The sequence below is a fragment of the Octopus sinensis genome, unplaced genomic scaffold (assembly GCF_006345805.1).
Source record: "Octopus sinensis unplaced genomic scaffold, ASM634580v1 Contig18568, whole genome shotgun sequence".
Lineage (NCBI taxonomy): Eukaryota > Metazoa > Mollusca > Cephalopoda > Octopoda > Octopodidae > Octopus > Octopus sinensis.
The window spans coordinates 7,501-20,000 of record NW_021835951.1 but is presented as its reverse complement, the minus strand read 5'-3'; the positions used below and the strand labels follow the sequence as shown (position 1 = coordinate 20,000).

Below are 12,500 nucleotides of genomic sequence, written 5' to 3'. Positions count from 1 at the left end.
GAATAATTGGCTAGGAATGGGAGTGCTGATCCTGGCACAGATTCAGCAAGAAAATATCAACACAATCCCAGATTCTGTCAATTTGCCGGACGACACCAGGCCGCACGTTGCTGTGGAGGGGCGGAAGCCAAATTGTTACCTCTGCAGCAGCGAAAGCCACCTAAAAAGGGACTGCCCCATTTACAAAAAAAGAATGGAGGCAAACGGCAAGAGACAGCAGCAGCAACAACATCAACAACAACAACAACAGAAACAACAACAGCACGAAACACAAAAGGCTGCTACACCACCAACACCATCATCACCACCAAGACGAACGACACCACCTCCAACAACAACCACCAAACCAACACCTACCGCAGCACCAAGAAAAACGACAACTAAAATACCTGTAGAAACACCAACATCGCAATCATCAACAACAGATACAGCAACACCACCGCTACCAAAAGACCCAACAGAAATCTTTCGCCCTGCTGCTGAAGCAGACCCATCATCTATTCCTTTGCCGGATGAAGAGTGCTCGGATTGTGCGAGCACTGATTCCGACAAAGGAGAGTGGCACACAGTACCTCCAAAAAAGAAAAGGAGGAGAAAACAAAAAGACACACAGGGGAAGCACGAACAAATAGTGCTTCCCAACATCAACAACAACAACAACAACACACACTCACAACAACAAACAACAACAACACTTTCGACACCACTACTGCCACTGCCACTGCCACACACACCAACACACACAGAGACACTTACATCAATCAACACAACAAATGAAAAACTAGTTGAGTACCTAAAAGACAAAACAAGTACAAATATAACGGATTTCGTTATACCAAGACATAACACACCACCAACACACATTCTCACAATAAAAATGAATACAAAAACATATAACGAAATAAAACAAATATTCCCTAACGATGTGGGATCGCTAGGGAAAAGTTTCTCGAAGAAACTATATAAAAATATAGTGGAAGCACCCGTGCAAAAGCACAAGGGAGCCACCCCCACCACCAACAACAGTAAGTAGAGCCTTTTTTCCTCCTTTTATTTTTTTGTTTCCACCTTTGAAACATAGCAAAGCTTAGAATCGGTTGCTTGAATGTGAGAGGCCTCGGGTCACCTTGGAAACAGGGTCACCTGTTAAACGACCTGACGTTTCATGATGTGGATGTAGCAGCCATCAGTGAAACCAGGCTCTCCGACCCGCAGGAACTCGCAGCCCTTTTCGGCGGATACGAGATATTTCTATCTCTGTGTCGACCGGGAGCGGGCGCTGGTGGTACTGCGGTGTTGTTTCGGAAGGGCCTGGACTTGAAAATAAGGACAATCTTCCTGGATCCGGAAGGTAAGTTGGTGGTCCTCGACGTAGACGGTAGTGACGGCGGTACTTTCATACTGCTGGCTGTCTACGCTCCGACAGGAGCAGGGCAGTCGGATTATTTCAAACGTCTGGAAGTTTTCCTGGCAACGTCACGCACTCTAGTGCTAGTTGGGGATTGGAACGCTGTCTTAGACGAACGTTTCGATCGGGTGGGCAGGGGAGCGTCTGTTAGGAGATGAGGAGGGTGCAAGTGCCTCGCCAACCTACTCGGCCGCTTTCAGCTGTCCGACAGGTTTCGACTAGACAAGCCGAATGTGTCAATGTGGACATGGACCAATTGCATCGGGTCGTCTAGATCGTACTTAGATAGAGTGTTTTGTAGGCCAGCGGATAAGGACAGCGTAGGGTGCCCACAATTCCACCTAGTCGACTATACGGACCACAAATTAGTGATCTGTACGGCCGACTTAGATAGGCTACATAGACAGGGACCCGGCTACTGGAAGCTGAACTTGTCGTTAACGGCGTGCAACGCTTACAGGGACCGGATTAGTTTACTAATTAAGCGGGCGCTCACGGGGGCAATCATCAACAACAACTGGTGGTTTGCCCTCAAGAGAGCAATTAGAGTAGTGTCGATTAGGTTTAGTAAGAATCTAGCTATTGAACGTAGGAAGAGAGAGCGAGATTTAGTTAAGAAACTAGACGAGGCTCTTGAGACTGGCATCGCGACCAACGTGTTGGCGGCAAGGTTGGCCCTCGACCAACACTTTGACGCCAAACACGAAGGCTGCGTTGTCAGAGCTAAGGCACGTTCGCTAAGCGGGGAGGGGACTAGAGCCGATCGATGGGCCCGCGTGGCGGAGGCGAAGCGAGGCAATAAAGCAACCATTCGGTCTTTGGCGGACCAGAACGGGCGCGAGGTTACCGAACCGAAGCAGATGTGTGCGGTGTTTCAGCGGCACTTTGCTCACTGTTTGGGACGAGCGGTGGAACGCACACTGGTGCAGACTTCGGTGTGTACCTGGACAGCCAACCGCAACTCTCGGACAGCGAGGCAGAGTGCTGCGAAGGACCGATATCTGCCTGGGAAGTGGAAGAAGCAATGAAGAGTTGCACGAGAGGTAGATCGCCGGGTTTGGATGGTCTGCCCTACGAGCTTTACACTTCAATGCCAGACTTGTTTGGGGGCCTGTTGGCAAACGTCTACTGCAACTGGCAGCAAAACGGGAGAATTCCTGCTTTTGTCTGTCGAGGGGTGGTGGCTTTGCTAAAAAAGGACCCAAACAAGGGGGACGTTATAGAGAATTTTCGGCCCATCACTCTGCTCAATGCAGAGTTGAAGATTTTGGCCAAGGTTCTAGCCAAAAGATTGGCGCTTGTCGTGGACAAGCCGACCAGGTCGATACACGACAGCTTCCATCTCATGCGCTACATCATAGAGAGGGTGGGTAACGACGCTGGCGCGGGTGGGGCTTTGATCAACTTAGATCAGAGTAAAGCCTTCGATAGGGTCGACCATCGGTACATGGCAGCTGTCCTCAAGGCAGCCGGCTTCGGTCCAGTCTTCTGCGGGTGGATAGCTGCTTTATACAGCAACATCTGCTCGGTGATACGGGTGAACGGTCACCTTTCGGAACCGTTCGACATCTCGCGTTCGGTCCGCCAAGGTTGCCCTCTCACCCCCCCCCCTCTTGTACATATTGACTCTCGAGCCGTTACTGCGCAAGTTGGAGGCTTTGAGGGGTATCCCGCGCGATCTAGGAGGCGGAAACAGCGTGTCTGCCTATGCCGACGACGTCACCGTGATGGTGTCGAGCCACAGGCACATTGGCCTGATTGGCGAGATACTAAACGAGTACAAAACGGTGACAGTGACAAAGATTAACGCCGAAAAGTCTGTGGGCTTGCAACTGGGAACCTGGAGAGGCAAGCCCATGCCGTCCAACAGCGTCGTAGGGCGCTGGACAGACGGACCCGTTAAACTGCTCGGGGTCTGGTTCGGTCCGGACCTCCAGGTGGATAAGAACTGGGAAGAGGTGACGAGCAGGGTGGCACGTCTCACCCAGAAATGGGCCAAGAGGAAGCTGTCCCTGAAAGGTCGAGCGGAGGTGGCGAATGCGTACATCGCATCCGTCATCTATTACCGCTTGACCGTCGTCCCTTCTCCCAACCGCTGGTTGGCCAAGCTGGTACGCCTACTCTTCGACTTTTTGTGGAAGGGTCAGGTGCCACTGGTCAGGCGATCCATCTGCTGTCAACGACCGCTGAACGGAGGCCTTGGAATGCTGTGGTTACTGATGCGCAGACATGCGCTCAGGCTGCGACATCTCAAGCGTTTCCTAGACGGTGAACAGGTGTGGTCGTCTTTTGTCAGACGCGACTTTCCGCAGCTCGTCTCTTTGACAGAGCTTCAGACCTGGATCAAACGTACACCGAGAAAGGGCGCTTGGCACCTCGAGTGCCGTCAAGCTCTCTCCGCCCTCCGCCAGGCGGGCAATGCAATCGGTTTCAGCTCCACACTAGCGTTCTATACAGGGTTAGTGGAGGAAAAATGCGACGACGTTCTCGGGGAAACTCTAGGCGTTGACGATATCGAACCGAGCGGTCTGTTCGGAAGGACTTTCGGGCCGGGGCCGATGGATAATTTCCAGAGGTCGCTCGCCTGGCAGTGCTACCGAGGGGCTCTGCCTGTTCGGGATAAACTCTACCGGCACAAAAGTACCGTCATCCGGGCCTGCCCGAGTTGTTGCCAGGACTACGAAACCGTTCTGCATGCATTCGTCCAGTGCCCGAGTATTGCTGAACAATGGGCTTGTGTCGAACAGCTACTGTCACGTGTAGGACGGATCCGGCTATCAGCCGTATCCATAGTGAAGATTGCCCCGCCGACCTCCTTTAACAAGGAGGGCGAGGCCGTTTTCTTGTGCCTAGTGAATGTGGCAAAAGAGGTGGTATGGTGGACCCGATTGAAAGGGCTAAAGTCAGAGACTTTCCTCTTTGGTCAAGGCCTCATCAACATTTTCAAGATTCACTTGAAAAGTAAGATGAGGTTAGAGAGGAGAGTGCTGTCCGATAGCAAGTTTTCTGAAAGATGGGTGAATTGTGCGAGAATGGCCAGTATAAATGGACCAGTTCTCAGGGTTCGCCTGTGATTCAAAAAGGTAATATAAAAGGAGAAAAGCGGCCCTCTACCCCCCTTTTTTGACTAGGATCCTGTTGGGTTTTATGGGGTTTTTTGCACCAGGAATCTTTCGTATCGCCTCCCAGTTTTTACTCGATTCTTTTTCACAAATGGACAAAACCCTTTGTAACCTTTCGTCCTGTTTTGTCCCTTTATGTTTTTCAATCATGTGTGTCAGCCCTTGTGGCCAATAAAAAGAATAAATTATTATTATTATATTATAACTTGAAACCAGCTACAACTATACGCGTGATGTCTGTTCTCCTTTACTTACCAACGCATGTTATTCCGTTGGACTCGTACCCTGCAATACAGGCACATGTGTAGGATCCTGGTGTGTTGGTGCAGGCCCCCTGTGGCCCGCATGGGTTTCCTGTGCACTCGTTTGTGTCTGGAAATGTAAAACAAATTTATTGCATGTATATAATATTTATGTTTCATCATCATCAATCATCATCACCAATCATCTTCACCAACCATCACCATCAATCATCACGAATCATCATCATCATCATCAATCATCATAATCAAGATCATCATCAATCACAATTAATCATCATCATCATCAACATCATCATCATTATCTTTATTATTATTAACATTATTATTATTATTATTTCTATTATTATTATTATTATCATCATTATTATTATTATTATATTATTATTATTATTATTATTATTATTAATATTATTATCATTATTATAATTATTATTATTATTATCATTATTATTATATTATTATTATTATTATTATTATTATTATTATTATTATTATTATCATTATTATTATTATTATCATCATCATTATTATTATTAATATTATTATTATTATTATTATTTTTTTAATTATTATTATTATTAATATTATTATCATTATTATAATTATTATTATTATCATTATTATTATTATTATTATTATTATTATTATAATTATTATTATTATTATATCTTGAAACCAGTTACACCTATACGCGTGATGTCTATTCTTCTTTACTTACCAACGCATGTTGTTCCGCTTAACTCAAACCCTCCATTACAGGTACATGTGTAGGATCCCTGTGTGTTGGTGCACGCCCCCTGTGCCCCGCATGGGTTTCCTGTGCACTCGTTCTTGTCTGGAATGTAAAACAATTTTATTGCATGGATATATTACTTATGTTTCACCATGATCGATCATCATCATCATCAATCATCACCATCAATCATCTTCACCAATCATCACAATCAATCATCAATCATCATTAATCATCATCATCATCATTAATCATCATCATCACCATCATCATCAACATCATCGACATCATCATCATTATTATTATTATTATTATTATTATTATTATTATTATTATTATTTTATTATTATTATTATTATTATTATTATTATTATTATTATTATTATTATTATTATTGAGTGAGAGAGCAGTGTTGCCATCAAAGTGACACTGGGGTGAAATATACGAAGCCCAGTATACCCATCATGACTACCCGTCTGATAAGGGTACACCAGGCACGTGCATCACAACCATATGTGCGCGACATTGTGATCTCATATCAAGATAAACAGCACATGACCTTGCAGGTGGGGCCCAGTTAGAATTTTCTTCAGGTCGAGTAACCCATCCCGCTCAAAAGGTCCCTGAATAAGGGTCGTTTAAGGACGTTGAATGAAACACCCATGTTTCCAGAGGTGAACTATTCAAACCCCAAACAATCCCTCTCAACTCACGGCTATGATGCTCCCCCACTACTTCTGCTCTTGATCAGCGATGCACATATCATCAGCCACTAAGGGACATGCTCAACTGTTTAATGTCAAACAATTGACAAGCAAGTCTGTGGTATTGAGCAGAATATTTGCTGTAGCCCATCTTTTATACCAAGACAAAACAATGTACATGATAACATTTCCAATCAGTTAAGATCAGAAGCCATGAGAGTCACTATTATTATTATTATTATCATTATTATTATTATCATTATTATTATATTATTATTATTTTATTATTATCATTATTATTATTATTATCATTATTATTATTATTATTATTATTATTATTATTATTATTATTATTATTATATTATTATTATTATAACTTGAAACCAGTTACACCTATACGCGTGATGTCTATTCACCTTTACTTACCAACGCATGTTGTTCCGCTGTACACGTACCCTGCATTACAGACACATGTGTAGGATCCTGGTGTGTTGTTGCATGCTCCCTGTGCCCCGCATGGGTTTCCTGTGCACTCGTTTTTGTCTGGAAAAGTAAATAAATTTAATGCATGGATATAATACTTATGTTTCATCATCATTAATCATCATCATCATCATCAATCATCATCAATCATCAATCATCATTAATCATCATCATCATCATCATCATCATGGTCATCATCATCAACATCATCGACATCATCATTATTATTGTTATTATCAGTATTATTATCCTTATTATTATCATTATTATTATTATTATTATTTTTATTATTATTATTATATTATTATATTATTATATTATTATATTATTATATTATTATTATCCTTATTATTATTATTATTATCATTATTATTATTATCATTAGTATTATCATTATTATTATTATTATTATTTTTATTATTAATATTATATTATTATATTATTGTATTATTATATTATTATTATCCTTATTATTATTATTATTATTATCATTATTATTATCATTATTATTATCATTATTATTATTATTATTATTATTATTATATTATTATATTATTATTATTATTATTATTATTTATTATTTTTATTATTATTCTTATTATTATTATAACTTGAACCCAGTTATGCCTATACGCGTGATGTCTGTTCTCCTTTACTTACCAACGCATGTTGTTCCGCTGAAATGGTACCCTGCATTACAGGCACATATGTAAGATCCTGGTGTGTTGGTGCAGGCCCCCTGTGGCCCGCATGGGTTTCCTGTGCACTCGTTTGTGTCTGGAAATGTAAAACAAATTTATTGCATGTATATAATATTTATGTTTCATCATCATCATCATCAACATTATCATCGTCATCATCATTATTATTATCATCATCATAATCTTATTGTTACCACGTGCTTTTACTGTGCTACCAAGTACAGCTCTGTGTGCCTTGGGTATGTGCTGTGGTTTGCTGTGACGCTCTTACTGTTACTGTATTGAAAGTGTTTTGCGTAGGATGTGTGCGGTGCCTACGACTGCTATTTCCTCTATGGCATATATATTTTTAGTCCTCGCATTTTTGCTATGTATTTGTCTGAATATTTTTAAGATAACTAATTTGCCTACAATCATAAGAATTGGTTATGCTTTTAGACTCCACTTTCGAGATACCTCTGTTTCCAGATCTTTGTATTTTGAAAGTTTCTCCATTTCTTTTAGAGAAACGTTGTCATCTGTTGGTATTGATACATCAATCAGAATGCATTTCTTTCCCTCCATGATCTCTGACAACTATGTCCGGCATATTGGCCTTAATTTCTCTATCTGTGTATTGTTGCTTTCTCATTTTTGTGACCTTTTCTTGCGTGTACTTATACCATCATTTTTCTGGTGTTATTCTATAGTGTATACATAGCTTCGATTTCATGTAGGTCCTTATTATTATTATTATTATTATTATTATTATTATTATTATTATTATATTATTATTATTATTATTATTATTATTATTATTATTATTATTATTATTATTATTATTATTAATATTTTTTTTATTTTTTATTCTTTATTATTATTATTTTTTTTGTTATTATTATTATGTTATTATTTTTATTATTATTATTATCATTATTATTATTATTATTATTATTATTTTTATTATCATTATTATTATTATTATCATTATTATTATTATTATTATTATTATTATTGTTATTATTATAACTTGAAGCCAGTTACACCTATACGCGTGATGTCTGTTCTCCTTTACTTACCAACGCATGTTATTCCGTTGAACACAAGCCCTGCATTACAGGTACATGTGTAGGATCCTAGTGTATTGGTGCATGTCCCATGTGCCCCGCATGGGTTTCCTGTGCACTCGTTTGTGTCTGGAAATGTAAAACAATATTATTACGTGAATATAATACTTATGTTTCATCATCATCATCATCATCATCATCATCATCATCATCATCAACATCATCATCGTCATCATAATTATTATTATCATCATCATAATCTTATTGTTACCACGTGCTTTTACTGTGCTACCAAGTACAGCTCTGTGTGCCTTGGGTATGTGCTGTGGTTCGCTGTGACGCTCTTACTTTTACTTTATTGAAAGTGTTTTGCGTAGGATGTGTGCGGTGCCTAAGACTGCTATTTCCTCTATGGCATATATATTTTTAGACCTCGCATTTTTGCTATATATTTGTCTGAATATTTTTCATCATACCTAATTTGCCTACAATCATAAGAATTGGTTATGCCTTTTGACTCCACTTTCGAGATACCTCTGTTTCCAGATCTTTGTATTTTGAAAGTTTCTCCATTTCTTTTAGAGAAACGTTGTCATCTGTTGGTATTGATACATCAATCAGAATGCATTTTTTTCTTCATGATATTTGACAACTATGTCCGGCATATTGGCCTTAAATTCTCTATCTGTGTATTGTTGCTTTCTCATTTTTTTACCTTTCCTAGCGTGTACTTATACCATCTTTTTTCTGGTGTTATTCTATAGTGGGTGCATAGCTTCCATTGCATGTAGGTCCTTATTATTATTATTATTATTATTACTATTATTATTATTATTATTATTATTATTATTATTATTATTGAGTGAGAGAGCAGTTCATGCCATCAAAGTGACACTGGGGTAAAATATACAAAGCCCAATACACCCATCATGACTACCCGTCTGATAAGGGTACACCAGGCACATGCATCACAACCATATGTGCGCGACATGGTGATCTCATATCAAGATAAACAGCACATGACCTTGCAGTTGGGGCCCAGTTAGAAATTTCCTCAGGTTGAGTTGCCCATCCCGCTCAAAAGGTCCCTGAATAAGGGTTGTTTAAGGATGTTGAAAGAACCACCCATGTTTCCAGAGGTGAATTATTCAAACTCCAAAGAATCCCTCTCAACACATGGCTATGATGCTCCCCCACTACTTCTGCTCGTGATCAGAGATGCACACATCATCAGCCACTAAGGGACATGCTCAACTGGTTAAAGTCAAACAACTGACAAGCAAATCTGTGGTATTGAGCAGAGTATTTGCTGTAGCCCATCTTTTATACCAAGACAAAACAATGTACATGATAACACTTCCAATCAGTTAAGATCAGAAGCCATGAGAGCCACTGCCTGGTACTGCATCAGGGCATTTATTATTATTATTATTATTATTATTTTAATATTATTATTATTATTCAGTAGTATAATTTTTATAGCGTTCTTTCACTTCACTACCGAGTGCAACTCTGTGTGCCTTGGGTATGTGCTGTGATTTGTTGTGATGCTCTGATGGTTATTGTATGGAAAGTGTTCTGCGTAGGATGTGTGCAGTGCCTAGTAGTGCAATTTTCTGTATGTTATATGTGTTTGTAAGTCCTGGTGTTTTTGTTATGTATTTGTCTGAATATTTTTTTATCATGCATAATGCACCTACTAGAATAGGAATTGTTTCTGTTTTCAGATTCCACATTCTGGTTACCTCTATTTCCAGGTCTTTGTATTTTGAAAGTTTCTCCATTTCTTTTAAAGACACGTTGTCATCCGCCGGTATGGATACATCAATTAGAAGACATTATTATTATATTATTATTATTATTATTATTATTATTATTATTATTATTATTATTATTGAGTGAGCGAGCAGAGCATACCATCAAAGTGACTACACGTCTGATAAGGGTACACCAGGCACATGCATCACACCATATGTGCGCGACATGGTGATCTCATATCAAGATAAACAGCACATGACCTTGCAGTTGGGGCCCAGTTAGAAATTTCCTCAGGTTGAGTTGCCCATCCCGCTCAAAAGGTCCCTGAATAAGGGTTGTTTAAGGATGTTGAAAGAACCACCCATGTTTCCAGAGGTGAATTATTCAAACTCCAAAGAATCCCTCTCAACACATGGCTATGATGCTCCCCACTACTTCTGCTCGTGATCAGAGATGCACACATCATCAGCCACTAAGGGACATGCTCAACTGGTTAAAGTCAAACAACTGACAAGCAAATCTGTGGTATTGAGCAGAGTATTTGCTGTAGCCCATCTTTTATACCAAGACAAAACAATGTACATGATAACACTTCCAATCAGTTAAGATCAGAAGCCATGAGAGCCACTGCCTGGTACTGCATCAGGGCATTTATTATTATTATTATTATTATTATTATTATATTATTATTATTATTATTATTCAGTAGTATAAATTTTATAGCGTTCTTTCACTTCACTACCGAGTGCAACTCTGTGTGCCTTGGGGATGTGCTGTGATTTGTTGTGATGCTCTGATGGTTATTGTATGGAAAGTGTTCTGCGTAGGATGTGTGCAGTGCCTAGTAGTGCAATTTTCTGTATGTTATATGTGTTTGTAAGTCCTGGTGTTTTTGTTATGTATTTGTCTGAATATTTTTTTATCATGCCTAATGCACCTACTAGAATAGGAATTGTTTCTGTTTTCAGATTCCACATTCTGGTTACCTCTATTTCCAGGTCTTTGTATTTTGAAAGTTTCTCCATTTCTTTTAAAGACACGTTGTCATCCGCCGGTATGGATACATCAATTAGAAGACATTATTATTATTATTATTATTATTATTATTATTATTATTATTATTATTATTGAGTGAGCGAGCAGAGCATACCATCAAAGTGACTACACGTCTGATAAGGGTACACCAGGCACATGCATCACAACCATATGTGCGCGACATGGTGATCTCATATCAAGATAAACAGCACATGACCTTGCAGGTGGAGCCCAGTTAGACTTTTCTTCAGATCGAGTAACCCATCCCGCTCAAAAGGTCCCTGAATAAGGGTCGTTTAAGAACGTTGAACGAAACACCATGTTTCCAGAGGTGAATTATTCAAACCCCAAAGAATCCTTCTCAACACATGGCTATGATGCTCCCCACTACTTCTGCTCGGGATCAGAGATGCACATATCGTCAGCCACTAAGTGACATGCTCAACTGGTTAAGGTCAAACAACTGACAAGCAACTGTGTGGTATTGAGCAGAATATTTGCTGTAGCCCATCTTTTATACCAAGACAAAACAATTATTATTATAATTATTATTATTATTATTATTGTCATTATTGATATTATTTTTATTATTATTTTTTTATTATTGTTTTTATTATAATTGTTATTATTATTATTATTATTATTGTTATTATTATTATTAGTATTATTATCATTATTATTATTATTATTATTATTATTATTATTGTTATTATTATTATCATTATCATTATTATTGTTTTTTTATTATTATTATTATTGTTATTATTATTATTATCATTATTATTATTTTATTATTATTTTTATTATTGTTATTATTATTATTATTATTATTATCATTATTATTATTATTATTATTATTATCATATTTATTATTATTATTATTTTAATATTATTATTATTATTATTTTTATTATGAGAATTATTATTATTATTATTATCATTATTATTATAATTTTTTTATTATTATTATTGTTATTATTATTATTTTTATCATTATTATTGTTATTATTATTATTATCATTATTATTATTATTATTATTTTTATTATCAATATTATTATTATTATTATTATTATTAGTATTAGTATTATTATTATAATCATTATTATTATTATTATTATCATTATTATTATTATTATTTTATTATTATTATTGTTATTATTATCGTTATTATCATTATTATTATTGTTACTATAATTATTATTAATATGATTATTATTTTTTAAATTTTTATTATTGTTATTATTA

General features: G+C 37.8%; 1 protein-coding gene across 1 annotated transcript in view; it reads right to left on the bottom strand.

Moving 5' to 3' along the window:
- The window catches only part of LOC118760858 (adhesion G protein-coupled receptor E2-like), a 16,068-nt gene that overhangs the window by 426 nt on the left and 3,142 nt on the right, over window positions 1–12,500 (bottom strand). Inside the window, exons 2-4 of the mRNA XM_036500092.1 lie at window positions 6,657–6,773; window positions 5,512–5,628; window positions 4,815–4,902 (exon numbers count right to left, since the gene is read on the bottom strand). Of these exons, the coding sequence (XP_036355985.1) occupies window positions 4,815–4,902; window positions 5,512–5,628; window positions 6,657–6,773 (322 nt within the window). The remainder of the gene's footprint in view (window positions 1–4,814; window positions 4,903–5,511; window positions 5,629–6,656; window positions 6,774–12,500) is intronic.